Source organism: Megalobrama amblycephala, linkage group LG19, assembly GCF_018812025.1.
Source record: "Megalobrama amblycephala isolate DHTTF-2021 linkage group LG19, ASM1881202v1, whole genome shotgun sequence".
NCBI classification, from domain to species: Eukaryota; Metazoa; Chordata; class Actinopteri; order Cypriniformes; family Xenocyprididae; genus Megalobrama; species Megalobrama amblycephala.
This window is the reverse complement of record NC_063062.1, coordinates 9,852,941-9,878,429: the sequence shown is the minus strand read 5'-3', so window position 1 is coordinate 9,878,429 and position 25,489 is coordinate 9,852,941. Positions and strand designations below refer to the sequence as shown.

Below are 25,489 nucleotides of genomic sequence, written 5' to 3'. Positions count from 1 at the left end.
CTGAAAATTCAATTTTGCCATTACAGGAATAAATGACATTTTAAAATATAATAAAATAGAAAACTGTTATTCTAATTTGTAATATTATTTCACAATATTATTGTTTTTACTGTATTTTGACCAAATAAATGCAGCCTTGGTAAGAATACAAGATTTTTTTCAAAAACATCTTACTGACCCCAGATTTTTAAACAGTAGTGTATATCCCATTCATAAACCATAAAATGTTATGATAAAATTTACTTCATTACACACAGAGAAATTTTAGTTTTTAAAAAATAAACTGAAGAAAAAAAAAAAGAAAATACTTTTATTTCATCATACAGAACTATACCTCCACTTCCCAGAGTGCTTTTGAACTAGTGGCAGATGTTGCTGATTGGCGGAGAGTGGTCCGTAGGAAGACATACTGCTGCTTCTTGTACTCATCACAAGTAAGAAACTTTTCTTGCTCAGCATGAAACAACCTCACCACATCCCCCTGAGTGAATCAAAGTGAAAGACCCACATGGTTACAGAGAGATTATGAACCACGGTCAATACACAAACCTAAATCAAAACATCAATAGCCACATAACTAACAATCCACAAAAAAAGACTCACCCCTTTTAAGACATCATCTCTGTATTCACTGAATTTCATGAAGAGAGTGACCTTCCAACTGGTGTTGCAGTTCAAAGCATTAACCTGTCAGAATGGAAATATAAAACACACATCTTTATTGAATTTCCATTACTTTTTCATGACCTTTCTAGTTGTTTGTGGTTACTGGATAAAATCATTTTGATTCAGGGTTTGGTATGAATGATTCATTGACTCAAAAGAACAATTCATTCATAAATCATACATTTCTATAGCCTGGAATCCTGAACTTCCCTGATATTTTTAGGTTTTCCAGGTAATTAATACAATGCATCAGAACCTGTGCCTCATCATCTGGTCAGAACACATCTGGTTCCGCCTTACCAGAGATGGTGATATTATTGAGAGATATGAGGGTCCGTGACTCTACCATTGGAGAAAGCGTAACGGCTAACTTGGATCACGTGTGCCTTGATAACCAATCACATTACAGCCTTGATGACATTGAATTTTGTTCAGAGTTGTGCGACAGTCAATCACCGTTTTCAGGTACCACAGAAATTAACGAGAAGTGCCGTAAACTGAATCATAACGGTCACACAATTGTCCGTGACTTTTTATAAAACAGCATTTTTTTCAGTGTAAACTCTAAAACTAGATCAGTCTAAGGATTCATTAAATGATAAGCTATTTCCTCACAAAAGTGGTTTATTAAGCGTAGTGAAGCCTCTCCTCCATTGACATCCATTAAAAAACGGCCTCTTGTCTCCTTCCCCGCTTACCACAGCATTAGAATTATGATTTTTTTGGCTCAGGTTGCAAGGTTTCAAAGTTTTCAAGGCTTTGGCCTTACCTCTTTGCAGCCACGGTTATCCAGGAGTTCGATGTTGCTGGCATGAAGAGGCTGCCCTGCGTTTACAGGCATTAGAACCACTTTATCTCCAACCACCACCTACAAACATAAACACACACAAAAATAACACTGCATTCCACATCAACTGGTTCTGTTGTTGCTCCTTTTCAGCAATAAAGCAAACAAAATGAGATCACATCCTGTGACATGCATAGTTTAGAAATTGGTGTTTTAGAGACATTTATACTTGACCCCATGAAACTGGAATTTTGTGGCTTTCAGTCAGTGGTGTAAAGTATTTGAGTAAATGTACTGTAATTAGTTACTGTAATCAAGTATCTTTTTGTTTCCTAAAAACATATAATACCAAGGCACTCGAGAATCTTTAGAAAAAATATAAAAAGCCTTTATTCAAGCCTTTATTCATGCCATATTTGAGCCATGATTGAATAAAGGCTTTTATATGAAAGTTTTTAACTATTCCTACACTCAAAGAGCACTGGGATACAGATTCTACACCCCGCACAGCACTTTTTGCATTCCTTGTTTCATCTTTTTGGTTACTTTGTAGCTTTACTGATTTTTTTTACCCTCTACTTGACTACGTTTTTTTTTTTTTTTAATTAGTATGTACTCTTCAACACATTTGTGATGATTAATGCATTTAGCATGAAACCTAACTTTTTCTGCAGAAGTTTATTACCGCTACAAAAAAGGTAATATCACACAAACTTGTCAACAAGACTACACTAATAGGGCATAATGTACTGTATTTATTTAACAGAATTTTCCGTATTCATTTTTTAGAATTTACAAATTTAGGGTTCATGGAAATGTCCATAAAATTACTGAACAGTGTTCAGGAAATGAGCTGCCAGTATTTTTTCTGTTATTTTACGGATTTATTTTTTACAGTGTTACTTTATGTAAGTGCATTAGCAGGTAGATTCTGAATCACAGGTGATTCATACAGTATATGAGATGAGGACATGACCTCACTCGGTGATGAGGCCGAAACCAGCACGTCCAGTGCAAGTAGGCTTTGAAAATTTTATTTTAAAGGTGCCCTAGAACTTTTTTTTAAAAGATGTAATATAAGTCTAAGGTGTCCCCTGAATGTGTGTGTGAAGTTTCAGCTGAAAATACCCAATAGATTTTTTTTTTATTCATTTTTTTAACTGCCTATTTTGGGGCATACTTAGAAATGAGCCGATTCAGGGTGTGCTCCACGCCCCAAGAGCTTGCGCTTGCCTTAAACAACATAAAAAAAAAGTTCAAACAGCTAATATAATCCTCAAAATGGATCTTTACAAAGTGTTCGTCATGCAGCATGTCTAATCGCGTAAGTACGGTGTTTATTTTGATGTTTACATTGATTCTGAATGAGTTTGAGGCCGTGCTCCGTGGCTAACGGCTAATGCTATTGGAGAGATTTATAAAGAATGAAGTTGTGTTTATGAATTATACAGACTGCAAGTGTTTAAAAATGAAAATAGCGACGGCTCTCTTGTCTCCGTGAATACAGTAAGAAACGATGGTAACGTTTTTTAACCACATTTAACAGTACATTAGCAACATGCTAATGAAACATTTAGAAAGACAATTTACAAATATCACTAAAAATATCATGTTATCATGAATCATGTCAGTTATTATTGCTCCATCTGCCATTTTTCGCTGTTGTTATTGCTTGCTTACCTAGTCTGTTGATTCAGCTGTGCACATCCAGACGTTCTGCCCTTGTCTAAAGCCTTTCATAATGTTGGGAACATGGGCTGGCATATGCAAATATTGGGGGCGTACACCCCGACTGTTACGTAACAGTCGGTGTTATGTTGAGATTCGCCTGTTCTTCTGAGGTCTTTTAAACAAATGAGATTTATATAAGAAGGAGGAAACAATGGAGTTTGAGACTCACTGTATGTCATTTCCATGTACTGAACTCTTGTTATTTAACTATGCCAAGATAAATTACATTTTTGAATCTAGGGCACCTTTAATTAAAGCTGCAGTCTGTGATTTTTGGCCCTCTAGCGGTTAATACACAGAACTGCACGCGTCTTGTGGAAGAACATTGTAGCTGGAGCTACTTTTCTCCGTGTATGTCTATGGCGAGTCACACAGTTGCTGTGATACTCTGCGGCGGGTCCTACCAGTCCGGTCTGTAATAGTCCGGATATAAACACTTATTATAAGTGTACCATAATGATTCAGGGCAAGACAAAAAAAAAATGGTTTGGAAAATGGATTCATGTTGTACATTCTCATTATATAATAATTTTTGTAAATTTTTAACACCATAAAAAAAAAATAAATAAATAAAAAAAAAAAAGTTATGGACAGCAGCTTTAACATTTTTATTTTTCTGTTATATTGATGAGAATTGACGGATATTGGTTTTCTTTTGCCCTTTTTAAGCACTTGTGTCTGTAGACGTTTAAGAGTCTGTTGAGTCGACCTTGATTTATTGTAATATTGAGGTGTTCAGTTTTATTTTGATTTTAGAAAAACACAAATCGACTGTTTTTCACTGGCATGTCTCTTAGGTATTGAGAACTAGTGTATCTTTGAGCCTACATTCAGCATGAGTAAAGTACTTAAGTACTATTAAAATAAGATACTCTAAGACTTCTACTCAAGTCATATTGGAATCGGTGACTTGTAACTTGTAATGGAGTCATTTTCACTGTAAGATATCTGTACTTTTATTTCAGCTACTCTTTACACCTGTTTTCAGTCCATGTCTGTTAGCCTCGCCACTAGTCTATTTCTACAAGTTGACAGTTAACTTTTAGCAGATGTTCATATTTACAGTCTTTCTCTTCTGGGACAATGGATTAAAAATATTGATGATTCATATTGATTATTGATGAAAACTGCATTTGTCAAGCCATTTCATGGGGTCTTTAAAGTGCAGATACTAACGTGAAATAAGAGCACTAAATATTCAACAGAATAGAGAACTTGTTTACACACACAAATATAATATCCATAGCATGCTGCAAGAGGCAGTGTACACAGTTTGTAAAGAACATGTGAGTGAAGTGTGTTGTTTAGCACTCTCTTCCTTTCTATACACAACATAATATCATAGGCAGCCATGTAACTGTTGGGCACTACTTAATAATCCTATATAGATTTGGATACCAGTTGCATACTAGACCTGATAGTATTTGGATACTATTTAATAATTCAGGCTTGAAAAAAAAAAAAAAAATCAAGACAGTCAATCAATAACTTTGTACGAATATGGTTCTGTAACAGGCTGTTAGGGTTGCATGTTACATGCGTGTCAGCATGCTGCATACTTCTCTGTGTACACACACACACACACACACTCACATGCATGCAGATTATATACCTTCATGATTCAGTTGCTGAGATGAAAACAAGAGGAGAAACCAGATGAGTTAAGACAATAAGATGTTAATATTATGATGAGAGGTGATTAGCTTTTTAAAATGGGTAAATGACCCATAAATCACTGCTGCACTCATTAATTTCTACTTCAATGTTTAAAAAGAGAGAGAGAAAAACATGATAAACATCAAAACCTAAGCACAGTGATTGTTTCTGATGTGTTTGTTCTGTTAGTGGAGCAATGCCTACATTGTCTCCTTCACTGCGCAGCTTCCAGAAAGGCTGGATGTAGAACCAGGAGCCCTCATTTCCCGAAGGGTCCAGAGAGACACGCATGGCGTTCTTCTCCAGCAAGGCAGGCAGGCGCTTATTCACCGTCAGGTACTTATTACTTTTAATATGGAGAAGCTGAAAATGTAAGGACAGTGTATCAAAAATACTGTAACATACCGCTGAAAAGTTTGTGGTCACTGGTCAGTAGGATCGGTTTCCACAAAAATATTAAGCAGCACAACTGTTTTCAACATTGATAATAATAATAATGCTTCTTGAGCACCAAATCAACATATTATAATAATTTCTGAAGGATCATGAAGACTGGAGTAATGATGCTGAAAATTCAGCTTTACCTTCACAGGAATAAATTACATTTTAAAACACACACATATATATATCTGCAGAAGTCAAATGAAGGGACACAATAAGTTTGGTAAAATGTCTGAAACCATGGCTTTGGTGAAAGCTCACAGAAACACTTAGATTAAAGTGACCAATCAAACAGGCCATTCCTTCTATTGGTTTTGGAGCCGTATATCACCCACGCTGTCAAACGCCTTTTTGGCCCTTGAGCAGTGCACTAGCAGCCTTGGCAACAGTGTGAAAACAAACAGAACGTTCTCGACGTCCAGGCAAAAGTGTAAAAAACAAACATTTGTTGATAAGAAGAGGGAAGCTTGACTATACCTGTATAACCCGACTGTATTTGACAACCTCTCCCAGCAATTTCTTATTCTCAGTGTCATTTTGTTTCTGCTCCAGTTCCGCAGCATGCTGAAAAATGCAGTAGGAAGGACAGCAAACTATAATTAGCAATGCCTAAATGCCAAGAAGTAGAATTCTATTGCATAATCATTGATTTTAAAGAAGTTAAGATGCATATCTACTGTCTGCAGCCTGTTATAATAAGGGTACCTGTAATTTCTTGAAAAGATCTCCTTGTGTGTTGTTCCCATGTTTCCCCTGTTTTGCTTTCCAGAACTGTCTCTGTGCAGAGTACCTATTCATTGGACACACCTTGAAGAGACAATCTAGACAACAGAAAGAAAAATGATTCTAAAAGCTGCTGAAGATTTCTAGATACACATTATGTGTCTCACAAATATATAGAATCCAATGGATCCAATCCTTTATTTGAGATGCTATGCTTTTGAGTAAATAAAAGGGCAGCGCTGCCAAACACAAGTATGTCATTTTACTCCAGCAAACCAAATAAATGTATGATTTCCTTTTGAGGCAAACAAAATATTTCAGTGAAGACAAACTCAAATACACTTCCTCAAATGTCCTTTTTGGCAAAGTGACAACTGAATAAATCCAATAGAGTCAAAGTGTATTTGCTAATGGAGTAAAGAACATGTATTATAGAGCATGCAGTGCAAAATGTCAGAAAGACATTTAGGGAGCCATCAAATTTTGTCTATTCCAAAAAAGGTTTAAGCATAAAGTTAAATTCTGTATTTCTGTATCCTCACTGTAGCAGCTGGAGTTTAACAATGTCTATTCCAAAGAGGCATTACAAGTGTTGTGTTTTGGGATGTACCAATAAACTTGTGAAAAGTGACTCCCGCCATCCGATTAACTCAGGACATAGTGGTTCATTTTCATTTTTGAAGTTCCCAAAGAAAGTAGGTAAAGTCTTGTACGCTTGTGCCAATCGTTTTACGCCGGACTGCTTTACAAATGAGGGTCTGTTCAAAGCTGGATTTTCACAAAGGTTGAGTCTGAAAGATGGGTCAATACCAACGCTTCATGCTCAAACTTCATATCAAGAACTGATGCTGCCATCACATGCTATCGGCATTATTGTAGAGTTTCCTAGTTAAAAATTGCACATGAACGCCCTTTCTGACATTTTTGCTGCGTGAGATTGTCCTGTTTTGTTGTTGTCAGTATGCCAGAGCATGAGTTCTTGAAATTCCACCCTCTTCTGGAAAGGGGGCCAGGAGCAACAGCTAATTTGCATTTAAAGGGACACCCTCAAAAACGGAGCATTTTTGCTAATGCCCAAAAAATGGCAAATTTAACAAAGATAAATTATTAGTGCGGTATTTTGAGCTAAAACTTTACATACACACTCTGGGGACATCAGAGACTTATTTTACATCTTGTAAAAACAGACATAATAGGTCCCCTTTCAGGAAACATTTTTTGCAGAATAAGATCTCTCACTTGGATTTATATACATACTCCTTGATATTGAGGTTACATGAACCACCACATAAAGGTCCAGTCTCATTTACCGTTGGCCAAGAAAGTTTTGCAGGCAAAATCCAGTCATTGTAAGAGAAAACCACACAATCTGAAATTGTACGTAAAGGCGATTTCGCAACAGGTTGACGAGTTTCAGCGCGTAGACCAAAAATTACGCTAAGGTGAAGACAGCTTCTTCACATATGTGTACTTTAAATATCCGAGGGGCTGATTTTAATTGAAAATTGAAATTTTTAAATTTTTGTTATGGAGAACTCTCATTAAAAGGATATTTCACCCTTATTATATTTTTGGGGTAAACTATTACTAAGAAAAATCATCACATAGATTAAAAAATGCTCAAGTTATCACATGGCCGTTGCATTCAAATTTACAGGAAGCTTGTATTGACAAGTACTGAGCCTCCCTTTGGAGCTAATGTTTCAACAAAGCCCTCCAGCACAAGAGGAAAATAAGAATTTACAGATGGTGCAATTCTGATTCTTGTAAACTCTCCCAAATTGCACTTGAGGAACAACACTGTTTACCCACCTCAGCTTACAATTGTAGTCATTAGGCAACAGCCAGGCACCCTACTGAGATCTCACTATAAAGCTAAAGACGTGGGGCGCTGACAGACTGCATGGCCTTGGCAAGAGCAAAGATTCAGTGTGTAGGAGGCTGTTACTGCTCAAGGGCCGAGTAATTAATCAGTGGCTGAGCAGGTGTTAAGAAACACACACACAGGAAGTTACAGCTACATATTTATATTGTTTGGTGTTGGGATTTCTTTTGCCTGACACTTTTATGAGTACACTACAATGCTGGGGAGGAAGTAAGCAAAAGCAGTGATGCTAACTTAACTACACTACCAGTAAAAAGTTTGGAAAACTTAATTGTAATCCCTGCACAGATGTCAACCTAATAATAAACGAATAAAGCTCTGATTTCAAAAATAATTAAATTAGCTTAAATGTTGTTTCAAAGATACTTTTTGGTAGCTTGAAACAACAGAAGTAGCCTGTAGCTACTTTTTAGTTAAAAGACTAGCTTCACTGAAGTTTAACTACTTTAAATTATGAGTAACTTTGTGTTGTTTCAAAGTTGCACCCCCAACACTGATATATCCTTCTTCTAGAACTGGTATAATCTTTCTACTCCTTTTAGAACATTAAGATCATGTGACTTTAGCCAACTAACTTTGGACTAACTGTCCACTAGAGTCAAATGAAAGTCACACATGGTCAGCCTCTGTTTTTTTTTTTAAATGTGTTGACTGATGAATTGACTGATTGATATATCCATTATAACAGCCCACTGGTTAATAATGGTGCTAATATGTTAACATTGTTCCATTTACTGCGACGAATGCTGTCAAAATGACTCACCTCTGAATTTTTTCGGTGGGTTTGTAAGATCCCCAGCCTCAGGCTGCACCACACATCTGTCATCCACCAACCTGAGGGGAAAAATATGACAGCTCATTAGTATTTATACAATGAATGATTCATTGTCAAAGATTTCCTTAAAATATAAAATAACTAACAAAACTACATAGAAATACATAGAATTGGCAGCATTTTTTCCAAGATAATTTTCTTTGTTCAGACAAGCAGCAGATTTTTTGAAAATATGGGTTGTATGACCCTACAGAGAATAAGCAGTTTGGGGAATGGATATATATATGGTTTAGGAACAAAACCAGCAACACTTGTGGCATGGAGGGGTCAAAAATAAACAAAAAGTTAAGAAACTGGAGCTATGTATCAAAACTTTATTTTGCCAACACGTTTCAGCACTCGTCAGGACTAAAAGGTTTCAGGTAAGTACAAACAGAAACACACTTCAAACTTGCAATGAACCAATGAAAAAATTGCATAAAAGAACATCCACCAATCACAAAGCTTACAATAAAAAATCATGCATCAACCAATGATCATCAAAGAAAGAGTTTTTTTTATTAAAAAAAAAAGTTGTATATTATATATATATATATATATATATATATATATATATATATATATTATATATATATATATATATATATATATATATATATATATATATATATATATATATATATATATATATATATATATATACACATATATATATATACACACACAGTACAGTCCAAAAGTTTGGAACCACTAAGATTTTTAATGTTTTTAAAAGAAGTTTCGTCTGCTCACCAAGGCTACATTTATTTAATTAAAAATACAGTAAAAACAGTAATATTGTGAAATATTATTACAATTTAAAATAACTGTTTTCTATTTGAATATATTTCACAAAGTAATTTATTCCTGTGATGGCAAAGCTGAATTTTCAGCATCATTACTCCAGTCTTCAGTGTCACATGATCCTTCAGAAATCATTCTAATATGCTGATCTGCTGCTCAAGAAACATTTAATGTGTACAATTGTACAAAATATTTGTGTACAATATTTTTTTTTCAGGATTATTTGATGAATAGAAAGTTCAAAAGAACAGTGTTTAACAGAAATCTAATCTTTTGTAACATTATAAATGTCTTTACTGCCACTTTTGATTGATTTAATGCATCCTTGCTGAATAAAAGTATTAATTTCTTTAATTTCTTTTCAAAAAAATAAAAATAAAAATTCTTACTGACCCCAAACTTTTGAACGGTAGTGTATAATGCTACAGAAGCTTTGTATTTCAGATAAATGCTGTTCTTTTGAACTTTCTATTCATCAAGGAATCCTGAAAAAAAAAAAAAGTACACAACTGTTTTCAACATTGAAAATAATCATAAATGTTTCTTGAGCATATCAGCATATTAGAATGATTTCTGAAGGATCATGTGACACTGAAGACTGGAGTAACGATGCTGAAAATTCAGCTTTGCATCACAGGAATAAATTACTTTGTCAAATATATTTAAATAGTACACAGTTATTTTAAATTGTAATAATATTTCACAATATTACTGTTTTTACTGTATTTTTAATTAAATAAATGTAGCTTTGGTGAGCAGACGAAACTTCTTTTAAAAACATTAAAAATCTTAGTGGTTCCAAACTTTTGGACTGTACTGTATATATATTTATTTATTTATTTTTATTTATTTTTTCATTTAGGATGTGGTGCTTATACCATTCAAAAGTTTGGGGTCAGTACATTTACATTTTTTTTTCAAGAAATTAATACATTTATCTATCAAGGATGCATTCAATTGATCAAAAGTGACAGTAAAAAGTATAGCTGCATGATTCTGAATAAATGAGAATAATGATTTTTTTTGTTTGTGTGATTCTCCACAATTCTGAATAGACTACAAAATAAACTAATTGCTGCACTCTATTTAAAAAATATATTAATTTGAATTCATTATTTTTGTAAAAAAAAAAAAAATCGTTTTGGATAAATAATAAATAATTATTTGATAAATAAAGACTACTCTTGTTTCATTACTGGATGAAACAGCATCTCTTTGTCATTTAGGAATAAGATCACCTGGGTGTTAGAATCGAGATTGCGATCTTTTAATGATTAATTGTGCAGCTCTAGTAAAGCTATTTATAATGTTACAAAAGATTTCAAAATGCTGTTCTTTAAAAATTTCTATTCATCAAAAGAATCCTGAAAATAATGTACAAGTTTCAACAAAAACATTAAGGAACACGACTGTTTTCCACATTGATAAGTAATATTCTTAAGCACCAAATCAGCATATTAGAACGATTTCTAAAGGATCATGTGACACTGAAGACTGGAGTAATGATGCTTTGCCATCACAAGAAGAAATTTTCAGAAGAAAATTTCACTTTAAAACATGTTAAAACAGAACACAGTTATTTTACTTTGTAATAATATTTCGATACAATATCAAAGAAATGCAGTCCTACGTAGATGCAGCCTCACACACCAAAAGCGCGTGCACCACTGATCTATTACTGGAGTGTACAAACCATGCTCAAACAGAGACAGAAGTCAAACAGAGTCACAACAAGTACCAAAATAAGTGGCTTGAGAAAAAGAACGCATGTTGTGTAACAGTATTGGGTCCGTTCATAAACTCTTAAAGGGACAGCAGTCCAATAATCCTGCTGCTGTCTGTCATGATAGTCAAAGAACAAAAGACAAAGAAAATCACTTTCTGCTCTTGACTGAATACGTTTTATAACTTTAATGGTATGAATGAATCTGTTTTTAATATTTACAATAAAAACTACAGAAATTACAGATAACCAATGTACATTTGATTACTTTAATTTCTGTAGTATTTCTTACCTGAATAAAAACCTACTTAACCTGAAACATTTCGTTTCAGAGCTCTCTTTATTCTATTGCATTTATTTGTGCTGTTGTTTGACATTTTTTTTATTTGTTCTTATTTTATTACTGACTTTTTACTATTTTTCTTTATGAAAATACAACTTTGCTTTGAAGAAAAGTAGATTTTTGTATTATAGTTCTTAGAAAGAAAATAGGAATCGGCAAAAATCGGTATCGGCAGATCACACTAACAAAAAAACAAAAACAAAAAAAAAAACGGAAATCGGAATCAGCCAAGAAAATTGCAATCGGTGCATCTCTACGTAAAATACTTGTTTCATAAACATTTAAAAAATGTTTTTACCATCCCCAGACTTTTGAGTGGCATACTGTCTGAATCTAATGTCTGTTTCCAAATACACTAATTTTTGCTCACTCTTTCCTTATATAATTAACCAAGCCATTCACTATGTTTGCACACTGGAAAAAACAAACAGCATGGCATGTCATGGCTAGATGTTATGTTAGAGATGAGCCACAATTTCCATCAGATATTTAAAAAATGGATCAGATTACATTACCTGTAACAAGAAACTGCAGAAAATCAGTCCAAAAGATCAGATTTGAAAACCAAGTCAGATTTCCGTTCAGTCAGTTCAAACAAAGCCAATAATCCGTTTCCAAACATGGGCACTATACCATGGATGGCATATGTAAAGCAGCAAATTAGTCCAGCATCATTTAGTGAACACCTGCTGTGGACACTGACTGGTCAGAAATGTTTCAATGCTTATTAGTGCCACTGCCATGCATCACATCAAAGAGTAGAAGTTTCTAAGACACTCAGTGGATTCACAAGACTGAAGCAGATCAGAAAGAACATGGTAGAAACAAAATGAGCAAATGGAGAATTTAAAAAGACCTCTGATATTGATATTAAAGCCTCAAAACTTCAACACATCAGGTTTTATTATGAAGAAAAGAGACTAGGCTTATATCAAAGCAAACAGGTTCCTCTCACAAGGACAATTGAAAATGCTCATATAATCCTAAATCAACAAACTACTCAACTCTCTTTGAATGCAAAGCATATTTGCCCGCCTATTGGTCAATGCAAACCCATACAGTCTATTTTAATTACACACTATCCTCCGGCATTGTGTCCACAGGCGCTCATAACAGAATAAGGTTACAGAAATTTTAAAATCTTTCAGAATATGATTTGTTTAGTTTATTATCAACAATTTACCAGAGATTTGAGGAGCAATTTAACTGAAGTGCCTCTCCTTAAACATAAAAAGGGGTTTTGTGAAAGCTTGGACCAACTTTAGATAAAGGAGGAAGCTGCAGTGCTCTTTGTAGGCCTGATAAACATACTACCACCCAGGCTTCCCCCACTGTTATAGTTAAAACTAAAAATAGGCAATAACTTATCAACGGCAGTTCATGGTTTTCTTAATGATAGCACTTGACTCGGCTTGGCTATCTTGTGAACACAGATCTGTAAATAATACTTCAGCAATAAAATGTAGAAGTTCACAACTGCGCTGAACTAACCGGAGGAACATGGGTGTGTAAAGGTCACTTTATATGTTGTGTTGACAGTAAAATGAAGTTGCTTTTATTGAATTCATTTGCCGTTTAATCTGAATTTATAAATATGCTAAATGCTTCAGGAATCAAACCAACAATCAATTAGTACAACTTTAAGCTAATCTTTCTCGCTTGCTTACAATGGCAGAAGGCACAAAAAAAGTGATGAATGGTGAGAGGTCACACTACATACACTGCACATTTAAAAGGAAGTGCCACAGTGTTTGACAGAAAGGCCGTTATCGGAGCAGTTGCACTACCTTCTGACTGTTACTCTCTCGTCTCTCTAGCTCATACCAAAGAGCTGGGCAGGAGCACAGTGTTTCCCCAACCTTTTTTTTTTTTATATCCCTTTGTACTTAAGTACCCTTTCATCAACAATAAATCAGAAATATGCTCCTTTAAACTGACAACAAATTTGAATCAAGTGAAACTCATTTATGTTAATGAAAAGACTATGACCAGGTTTCATAGACAAGGCTTAGAAACCAGGATTAGGCCTTCAATTACGGCATTTAAGTAGCTTTTATAAAGTGCCTTAGAAAAATCATCATTACTGGTAGGGCTGGGCTTATGATAAAACAATGGTACTGGCATGTTTTAAAGGGGACCCATTATGCAAAAGTCACTTTTATAGGGTGTTTGAACATGCGGCTGGTGCAAAAAATTGGGGGGGGGGGCGCAAAAAAAATTTTTTTTTTAGAAATGTAGGAAGGAATAGGCAAAGGCGATTTATACGCATTACGCCGTAGCCATGTAGGCTGTGCGTAGCATACGACGTAGCCGGTGCACCTCCAAAAATGTAACAACGCGTCAATTCTACGACCGCAAGCGCTTATTGGTCTGCTAAAACCCTCGCCTGGCGCGGAGCACTCAGAAGAGCCTTTCAACTTCACTATAAATGAAAAAACTTTAAAATGTCAAACTGAACAAAAGCATTACCTATTTGCCTTTTGCCGTTTCTGTTTGTACGCTTCTCTGATATACATGACAGCTGCTTCTTCTTCGGCTTTTGTTTTGATACTCAACATGCCGCGGACACTGCCTCCTAGTTCATGTACGGACGCGGAAGCCAGAAGTATAAATGAAACGCAAGCCTACGGCGCAGAGGCTCGCGTTCAGTATATAAATCGCCTTAAGATAACCATTTAACAAGAATAATAATGTATCTATCTAAAACATAGATATATTTAAAGCGCCATAGTAATATAAAAAAAAATCAAATTAAAATATATATATATTTATATCGTCCTAGAACAATGTTCGGCTTAAAAACAAACATAATGTAACTGAGTATATGCTACAAATTATGAAAAAGGGTCAAATCACATTAGCGCTACATTCTAAAATTGTATCTTTACAATCTAAAAACAAAATGTTTGGCAGAAATTAAATACAAAAATGAAAATAAATAAAAACAAAAGAACAGACTTGATTATTATTATTTTGATTCTCAATAGTCACTTTACACAGTTTTATCGTACAAATACACTTAGTTGTAGGTGAAATTCTACATATGTATTATGTGAACAAAAACAAATTTTCAACAAATATTTGAGAAAAAATGTATTTTACAGATTGAACTCCGTCTGTTCGGCGCGCGGCGGCGCTCGTTCAAGTTTGTGCTGTGAAGGCTCGTCCACGCCTGACTGCAAAATGGAAATATTTCTCGAATTTCACTTTTCCAGATGGAGAATATGTCTTGAAATGTAAATTATGCACTGGAAATTATTAAATGTCACTTTAGCTTAAAAAAAATTATTAATAGGGCATGTTTGTTTCCACCAATCACTCCACAAGTTAAGGTTATGTATGATGACAGCAGTTAGTGCTATAGACTCCCGGAACCCACAGAGATTGCATGCATGCCTGCAGTTTGAAAAAAAAATTCTTTGAATGGAAGTCATGGGAGCACTCGGGGCAAATCTCGGCCAGACTGAAATCGCCCAAAAAGAGGCGGTACTCCACAGAGCGTGACTCGACGCTGATTGGACTATATCAGAGGCAGAACAAACAGCCTAGCAGTAACTCTGTGGTTGAATGTGATTGAAAAATCCGTCCCTTTCTCACTTTGGTGGTGCGTTGCCGTTTGAACACAGATTGCGTCCGATCAGTGGTGTAAACAACCAGCCAATTGGTAAAAATCCACTCATTCCTTTTTTTAATAACACCTATAAATCAGTCTCTCCAAACTAACAGTTCCAGATTTTAAGTAAGAGTAGGGGGAAGCCCCGCCCATGACTGGTGATGATCTGCCCTATTAGCATAGATACCGCCCTGAGTAAGTCGCAGCAGTCCGCCATTTCTGTTTCCTCACTGTACCAGCTGAATATATACAATGTCTGTGCCAAAAAACATTACAAATGTTCTGTTATTGGATGTACCAACGAATATGAGAGTCTCCATAGACTCTCGGCATCTGAGCCACTGAGGACACCGTGGTTGAATTTCATTTATGAACGAAATGGGCAGAAGAAAGTCGGTAGAGTGTTATATATTTGCGCAAATTATTTTACTGCGGACTGCTTCACAAACGAAGGCCAGTACAACGCTGGATTTGCGCAAAGGATTAACATGATGGTACATGCTAGTCGTTGAGTTGAATCAGCTTAACTCCACAACTACTACACAAAGTTATCCACTAACCATTCAGAAGTGTCCAGTTGCATTCTAAAAGTTGTAACTTCTTCCTGAGTCTCTCCATCAGCGTCTGACTCCGGTTTGAACAATGTAAGGTTGAACAACGCTACTGACAATCAACATTTTGGCTGCTTGAGATTCTCCAGTTTTGTTGTTGTTGAGTATGTGAAGCACAAGCTGTTAAAGCTCCACCCTCTTCTGGAAAGAGGGGCGGGATCAGCAGCTCATTTGCATTTAAAGGGACACAAAAAATGGCATGTTTTTGCTCACACCCAAATAGGGGCACATTTGATTGGTATTTTGAGCTGAAACTTTACAGACTCATTCTCAGGACACCAGAGACTTATATTACATCTTGTGAAAAGGGGCATAATTGGTCCCCTTTAAGATATGTCAGTGCAAGTTGGTCTCAGTTAAAACAGCTCAAACATGCATTTTAATCTGGGACTAAAGCCTTGTTTGTGAAACCAGGGGTTTATGTGGTAAAATATGTACAATAAAACCACGAATTGTGGGTAAAGCTGTTCTATTTAAAGGTGCCCTAGAATTAAAAATTGAATTTATATTGGCATAGTTAAATAACAAGAGTTTAGTACATGGAAATGACATACAGTGAGTTTCAAACTCCATTGTTTCCTCCTTCTTAAAAATCTCATTTGTTTAAAAGCCTCAAAGAACAGGCGAATCTCAACATAACACCGACTGTTACGTAACAGTCGGGGTGTATGCCCCAATATTTGCATATGCCAGCCCATGTTCCCAACATTATGAAAGGCATTAGACAAGGGCAGCCAGTAACGTCTGGAGCAGTACAGCCAAATCATCAGACTAGGTAAGCAAGCAAGAACAATAGCGAAAAATGGCAGATGGAGCGATAATAACTGACATGATCCATGATATCATGATATTTTTAGTGATATTTGTAAATTGTCTTTATAAAAGTTTCGTTAACATGTTGCTAATGTAGGCTACTGTTGGTTAAAGTTACCATCATTTCTTACTGTATTCACGGAGACAAGAGCCGTCGCTATTTTCATTTTTAAACACTTGCAGTCTGTATAATTCATAAACACAACTTCATTCTTTATAAATCTCTCCAACAGTGTGTAATGTTAGCTTTAGCCATGAAGCACAGCCTCAAACTCATTCAGAATCAAATGTAAACACCAAAATAAATACTATACTCACATGACCCGAAGCATGCATGCAGCATACATGACGAACATCTTGTAAAGATCCATTTGAGGGTTATATTAGCTGTGTGAACTTTGTAAATGCACTGTATTATAGAGTCGCGAGCACGATGGGCAGGGAGCACGAGATTTAAAGGGCCAGCAGCCCTGAATCGGCGCATAGTTAATGATGCCCCAAAATAGGCAGTTAAAAAAATTAATTTAAAAAAATCTATGGGGTATTTTGAGCTGAAACTTCACAGACACATTCAGGGGACACCTTAGACTTATATTACATCTTGTAAGAAAAACGTTCGATGGCACCTTTAATTATTGCAGGTTTACAAGTTCAGTTTATCAAGTGTTTATAAGCATTGGTGCACTTAAAGACATTCTGAATAGCTTTTTTAATTATGAAAAAACAAAACTTAATTTAATTGAATTATTATTAGTTTCAGTGCTTTGAGGCAGAATAAAGAGCACTGAATGTTTTAGCATTGTGAAGAAAGAAAGAAGACTCACTTGTCTCAATTTGTATGAATTTCCTTGTTCAACAGTAAGAAGTTAAATTCTCTTGAATTAGGACCAAGTTGCAAAGACCTGATTTTCAGGTCTATATCATCAAGTAACAGCAAGTTATGTAAGTGTGTGTTGCTCCCAGAATTTTACAGCTAAAAAATTTAAATTATTTAAAAAAAAAAAAAAAAAAAAAAAAGGCTTCATTACTGTGCCACTTGCTTTGGCACAGTCGATACCTTCAAGGTTTTTAAAATCCTAACAGAGAAGTATAGGGAATTTTATGCAATTTATCTAAAATGCTTTATTAAAGTCTGTCTAGCCTCACATTAACCTTTAGGTATGTCTGCATTTAATAACAATCCCACATATTTAACAAATTGTCAAAAAAAACAAAAAAAACAAACAAACAAAGAGCTACCAAGCCACCACAGAGCCACTCCTCTGAATGATGACTAAGCCAAGTAAGTGCTGCAAATGGATATTTTCATAGTGACAAATTGTTTTATTGTTTAATTGGTTATGCCTGCACACTTCCTCATCTTCCTGTGTATCTAAATAGGCATATTAAACAAAGACATTAAGTACATTAATAGGATGTGTTTTAGAAGGGGGGTTAAACAGGAAAGGTGCTAACAGTCTAGTTTTACACGCTCATAAATGAGTAACAGAGTGCTTCTAGTTCTCTTTAAACTGTTTGACAGCCCAGCAATCTTCAAAAGACACAACAAAGTACACCAAGTTAAACATGAACCAAATGCAAGCCTGATCGGCAGCATTCAAACATGCTAATTATAGCTCCATTACTTTATGACATGAGCTGAAGGAGTTAAACCTTGTCTAAGCAAAATGATCATACTTGGCTTGCTACAAGTGAAGCATGTTATAACAAATCCTATTCTCTCAATCATATTCTCCTGAAAGACATTGGGACTAAAAGCAACTACATTTGATTTTGCAACCTTAAACTGATTCAGTATACAGAACTAAACCACCCACATTATTGTCCTTTTACTCTTAAATTATGGCCATAAATGTTTATTATGTAGAATTTCAACCAATCATGCCTCTTATCAGTCTTTCCTACAGTACATCACAACAAGTCCTTGGTACCTACACAAAGACAAGCCTTTTCAATTGAAGTCCATTCAACTTCCATTAGCCTATATCTCTACAAACCCATGACAGCCTGGGAAATAATCCAAAACCGCCTTGTTTAGGATCAGAAGAAAGGCTTTGGCTATGTCCGGCATGGAGTACTGAATACTGCACAGTATACACTGCCTACTGCTTCCTAAGTTTGCAAAATAGTAAGAAAAACAATAGGCAATATGCAAACAAAAGTAGTTTGATTCATTTTTGAAACATGTCTTTTGGACATTTTGCAGTCTGATCAAATAACGTTCTACTTCATTCATCACACTGGAAATAGAAAGTTAAGGCAAATTATGGCATTCTGGGAAGATGCACTCCCATAAAGTGCAAAAGTGCCCACCCACTTTTTCAGCAGCCTTGGTTCCAGAAGTATTTTTCCAATAGGTTTTTCATAAGTCTTTGTTTAAGAGTTATAAGTCACGAACCAAACCAACCAGCTATGAGGTGAATCACAACATGACAAACTTTGATTTGAAGCAAAAATGCATTTGACAAAAAGCAAAGATAACCCAGATCAGACAAAACAAAACCAGACAAAAAGACTGTTCTTAAAGGTACAGTTCACCCAAAAATGAAAATTCTGTCATAATTTTATAACCCTCAAGTAGTTCCACACCTGTATGAATTTCTTTGTTCTGCAGAACACAAAGGAAGATATTTGGAAGAAACTGGGTCAGTAACCCCCCCCCCCATTTACTACCATAGTAGGAAAAATAAATACTATGTTATTCAATGCACAGCAAAATCTCCAGAGTTAAATCAACTCTGCTCAGAGTACATATGGTCCCTCTCTAAATAGTGTTAAAATAACACTGAAGCAGAGTTAAAGTTAATGAGATAATTAAGCAATTAATAAGGTTGTGACTGAAGTCAGTTACAGTTGTTGTGTTTCTCTTTTCTTCAGTGATTCTGCTTGTTAACAGCAGGTGTTCATCACTAATTCACAATCATCACTTCATTAATTGTTTAATTATCTCATTAACTTTAACTCTGCTTCAGTGTTATTTTAACACTATTTAGAGAGGGACCATATGTACTCTGAGCAGAGTTGATTTAGCTCTGGGGATTTTACTGTGTGGGGGGTGAGAACTGTTTGGTTACTGACATTCTTCCAAATATCTTCCCTTGTGTTCAGCAGAAGAAAAAAAAAATCATACAGGATTAGAACAACTTCCTCCGAGCAGCTATTTCGGGCATCCAAGACCAAGTCCTATCTATTTGAATGGGGGAATCAAAAACTGTTGTTTGGTGAACTCACAATTAAATAACATATTTCAAATCACCGACCAAATCTGACCTGAACTGTCCCATAAATGTTGTTTCTTATGCGTTTTCTTATGCATAAGCTTATTTTTCAGGCTAGACGAGCCAATGCACATGTGCAGTCCTAAGCATGAGTCTCAGGTTTCTATGGTAACCAGAGCTTCTAATGGCAGCTGCAGTGACACAATGACTTTATCAATCGGCGATTGGCTCTTTTACTTAGAAGGCGGGGCGTATTCCGCCATATTGCGCGTTGCAGTTTCTCCCATTCATAACCAATAGGAGGTAAACCGTCTCTCTATATCTATAGTCTTTGATATAACTTATATAAAGCTTGAATGATCTGGATCAGTATCGGCCAATCATAATAACAGGAAAACGGTAGTTGGTATCAGCTTCAAAAATCCTGATCGGAACATCCTATCAAAAGAGTATTTGTGTACTTTCTTTACTGAGTTGAACATCTCCGAGTCCAGACAGGAAGTCTGTTTGTTTGATGACAGTCAGAGTGTTATTTTGGCACAATTTGCTCGTCACGATTCTCTGATTGGTGGAGATTTCTCAGCAGAATCATGGGTAATGTAGTTTTCTACCAGGAATTCCACTGCTGAACGTGATTATTTAAAACATGATTTGAAATAATGCAGGTTGATGGCTTCAACAAAAACATATGGGGATTGCCAACCATGTAGCTCACAGTAGCTCTGTATTTAAAAGGACAAAAATCAACTCACCTGGAGAAAATTAATGGGATTTTTTTTTTAGATTTTTATTTTCAGAACCGGATTGTTGCGCTCTATTGCAGTGTTCTGTACTGTACATTTTAGCAGATGTACTGTAGTAGGTCATCTGAGGTCTATGCACAAAACATACTCTTAGTGTGCACAGTATGCACATTGCAGAGACAGTAAGAATAGTATCCTATACTCAGCAAACACTGCCTGTCTGTTTCCAAATATGGAACAATATGACTGGACGAAAATATTGCAAGCGGTAACAAAAGATCTAACAAAAACTGGATTGTCAACTATGCACTACAACACTGGGACATGCAGTTTGACAGCTCCCTTTGATACAAAATCCGGTCATATGTCACACTCCCAATGCAATTGCACATTACTACTACTACTACAACTATCTGCAAACTAGCCAGCATTTCAGTTTATGCAGTCAAACAAAACCTCTGTGGTTACGTTTGAATCATAGCAAGAAAGTGAAAAACTACACAAAGTTTTACAAACGTAAACAGCACTGTCATGATTGTGAAAAGTTAGAGAAGTGACTGTTGCTGCAATCCATCTGATGCAATGATACAAAATTTCTTTAAAGCTAAAAAGTTTAAGCAAATAGAAGCTGTACATATTGTGACCACAGTGTATAGATATCTGCAAAGCAGACATGCACATTTGTTCTGCACCTTAATTGCTTGATGAGTCATTGCACAACAATGCACAAGTGATTCAACGCAACCTGAAATGGAGATGGGCGTTTCAACATCATGTGGTTATATATTCATAATCTTTCATAAGACTCTCAAGCAAATGTGTTCCTACATGTCCACGTGAAAATGAAATGAAATCTACTTCTTATACAGTGTAGTCTCAGAAACTGTAAAATTAAATTTGGATTTTATTAAAATTAATTAATTAAAGGTGCACACTCACTAAGATTTTATCTGCATATAGCTCAATCTTATTAATTCCAAAAGTTCCAGTGTTTTTGGATTTAAATCCATTAATATCATTACTCTGAATTACAATGTTGACAGACATCAAGGTTAGTTTACCCAAAAATGAAAATAATGTAATTTATTAGTCACCCTCATGCCGTTCCACACCCGTAAGACCCGTAAGAGCGCAAATTAAGATATTTTTGTTGAAATCCGTATTTTGTTGACAATTTCAAAACACTGCTTCAGTAAGCTTTGGAGCGTTATGAATCAGCATGTCAAATCAGTGGTTCGGAGCGCCAAAGTCACGTGATTTCAGCAGTTTGACATGCGATCCGAATCATGATTCGATGCGCTGATTCATAACGCTCCGAAGCTTCATGAAGCAGTGTTTTGAAATCTGCCATCAATATATAAGTTTTTATTTAGTTTTTTTGGCGCACCAAAAATATTCTCATCACTTTATAATATTAATATTGAATCACTGTACTCACATGAACTGATTTAAATATGTTTTTAGTACATTAATGGATCTTGAGAGAGGAAATGTCATTGCTGGCTATGCAGGCCTCACTGAGCCATTGGATTTCAACAAAAATATCTTAATTTGTGTTCCGAAGATGAACGAAGGTCTTACGGGTGTGGAACGGCATGAGGGCGAGTAATAAATGACATTATTTTCATTTTTGGGTGAACTAACCCTTTCATGTCTTCAATGTAATGTGTTTGTTGTATATTGTTTTATTTGCTATACTTTGTAAAGAGCACTGGCTGAAAGAGTTATATAAAGTGAACATGATTATGCTGCCTTCAAGTGCTATCGGAAATTTGATAACTCCCACTTCTGAAGTCGTGATTACGAGTTTATCGCATTCAACTTTCGAAATGGGAGGGCGTTCATGTGCAATTTTTACTTTGGGAACTCGTATTTACGATAATTCCGAGAGCACGTGAAGGCAGCATAATTAGTAGTTACTTGGCCAATTGCATGACAGGTCACATGACATCAAAATGGCGGCACCCATGAGGTGGTGACCCGCTCCATGTAGAATAAAACAGCTTTTTCTAGAAGAAAGACATGTCTGGAGTCTTCATTTCATGCAATTTACATAACTGCAATAATATTTTTCTCAAATGTGCGGTTCATTTTTCCATGTGCGAAATGTTTCTAATTTAAAAAAATACTCAAAAATGTACATTTTAAAAATTAGGCCTACATAGATGTATGTGTTAGGGTGTAATCTAACAGCAAACTTTGCATTCCTGTTCATGATTTGCATGAGTGCTTTTGAAGCAATGCTGTAACACTGCACCTCTGGCCTTCAGTATGTACTCAAATCACTTCCTACTTCCACTCAACAAACTCCATCTGACATGAGGAGGATAAATATCTTTGAAATTGTTTTAGAAGTTTAACATTTTATTTTTGCATTTTAGGCAACATAATCGCATCGGTATATCTGAATGAAATATATAACTGCCTTGTTTAGTTATTTTTAAGACCAATATAATGAGCATTGAGAGGCAACTTACCCTAAAGTGCTGATAAATCCATTGACAGTTCCCTCCGCGTACAGAGACACGATATCCCCAATGTGAAGGAAACTGGACCTGTGTTCCGACATATCTGCAAATGTTTCAGAAGATTTTCTGATACTTTAACCACTCTGTTTCAGCGCAATGTGCCCAGTCGACTCAGTGTCTCAATCCACTTGCTTCTGCGCTTTGACAGTATCACATTTTAATCCAGCCGCCCAGAGAAGAGATGTGCTGAGCCCGTGACTTTTGAGTTGTGATTCCTCTAACTGTCGCGTTTCTTCATGTTTTCAACTTCTTCCTGTGAGACAAACGAGGCTTTTTCTCACCAATATGCCACTCGAGTGGGAGGAGACTCACCCTCTGTCCCGTGAAATCAAGGAAGTGATGCTGTCTGTCTTTGCTGTGGTATGCAACTCACTAACAGCAAAAAGTGAGAATGCAACTTGTGTGTTTGCGCAGTCGTGCACGCCTGTGTCGGTGAGGTGGTGCAAAATTATTAATATTTATCGTCAAACTTTTTATTTTATTAATGACTTTAAAAAATACTGTAATGTTTTTGTTTCGTGAAAAAATGAGCATTTAACATTTATTATAATATCAGTGAAAATGCATTGTTTTGTTTTTAATTGTACATACATGCAAGCATGCAACATTTAGCAAAAATAAAAAATCATAGGCCTAATATTACTTTATAAACATTCTGTTTTTGTCATTACACAATAAATTAAGATGTTTTAGATGTTTGTTTGTTAATTTAATGCCTTTCCGTGCTATTTGAAAATAAGAAAAGTTCCTTATCGTTTACAGCAAATTAATATTGGTAAAATACTAATCTGAATATGAGATTGTTTTGTAACCTAATCTAAAGGAGTCACTCTTAAAGGTCAGATAAAGTTTCTTTGAATAATCTATAGGCCTGCTTTGCATAATCAAAGAACCCACTGTGTGCTTATCAGACATGTGCAAAGTCTTCATTTGTAACTCTTTGTTTACATACTGTTTAATATTTATTCAGGTGTAATTTGTTGAATAAATATAATTAATGACATGATGTCTTATCTATATATAGATATAGTATATGTTATAATAGCATACAAAAATTGTATGCTCTTTCTAGATCTCTTGAACATTAAAGGGATAGTTCACCCAAAAATGAAAATTTTGTCATCATTTACTCACCCTCATGTTGTTTCAAACCTGTATGAGTTCCCTTCTGTTGCACACAAAAGAAGATATTTTAACAAATGCGGGTTACCAGACAATTGATGGCACCCACTGACTTCCACAGTATTTTTTTTTTTTTTTCAGTGGGTGCCATCAACTGTCTGGTTACCCACATTCGTTAAAATATCTTCTTTTGTGTTCAACAGAAGAAAGATTTAGAATCACTAGACAGTGAGTAAATGATGACAATATTTTCATTTTTTGGGTGAACTATCCCTTTAATTCATTCCCCAACTTCAGGTTTGATTAAACTTGCCTGTACTGCCATCTAGTGTCACTGGCATAAAATAAACAAAATAAAGCCACATGGTCACGTTTTTTTTTTTTTTTTTTTTTTTTACACTGAATTTTGGTTTTATAATGTAATACAGCTCTACAGCGTAATGTTTAATCATTTACACAGAAAATATATTGTTAAAACTACGTGTGGAACTTACCTAGATGATACTGATGATAGAAATCCCCCATATTTAAAATAAATGTATACATATGTGTAATTATATTTAATTAATTATATAGCCCTGTTGCTGGGTTCCTCACTGACACACACACAGAGAAGAGAGAGAGAGAGAGAGGTTACACTCTAAAAAATGCTGGGTTAAAAACAACCCAAGTTGGGTTGAAAATGGACAAACCCAGCGATTGGGTTGTTTTAACCCTGGGTAGTTTTATTTAAACCAACTATTGTTTAAAAATTGCTATATGGCTAGCTTAAAATGAACCCAAAATAGTTGGGAAATTAAAAACCAGATGCAATTAGAGGCAACAATAATAGACAAAAGGTGAATGTTTATTAATAAGCTTTAATATTTTATTAATATAAATTTAATAGTTTATTAATATAAATTTATTAATAAGCAATTTAATAAATGTTTATTGTTTAATAATTATTCATTGAACATTAATAAATGTTCATTTCCAACATACTTTGGGTTAATTTTAATTAAGCAATACAGTAATTTTTAAACAATAGTTGAGTTAAATAAAACTACCTAGCAGGTTGGGCAAACATTTAACCCTACCGCTGGGTTAAAACAACCCAATTGCTGGGTTTGTCCATTTTCAACCCAACTTGGGTTGTTTTTAACCCAGCATTTTTTAGAGTGTAGATAGGTTACAAAGCTATCTCGTGTTTTTCAAAGCATAAACCATCATGAATTAAAAGGACATTTCTAACAGCTTGTTATGTTATTGTTTTTTTCTTTTACTAG

At 35.2% G+C, this 25,489-nt stretch overlaps 1 protein-coding gene across 1 annotated transcript in view; it reads right to left on the bottom strand.

Annotated features, from left to right (window-relative positions):
* The window catches only part of itpr2 (inositol 1,4,5-trisphosphate receptor, type 2), a 115,308-nt gene extending 91,836 nt beyond the window's left edge, over positions 1 to 23,472 (bottom strand). Inside the window, 8 exon segments of the mRNA XM_048169074.1 lie at positions 335 to 481; positions 604 to 687; positions 1,436 to 1,534; positions 5,045 to 5,203; positions 5,759 to 5,845; positions 5,987 to 6,102; positions 8,653 to 8,723; positions 23,049 to 23,472. Of these exon segments, the coding sequence (XP_048025031.1) occupies positions 335 to 481; positions 604 to 687; positions 1,436 to 1,534; positions 5,045 to 5,203; positions 5,759 to 5,845; positions 5,987 to 6,102; positions 8,653 to 8,723; positions 23,049 to 23,140 (855 nt within the window). The 5' untranslated portion in view covers positions 23,141 to 23,472.
* Between the last annotated feature and the right edge of the window lie 2,017 nt (positions 23,473 to 25,489).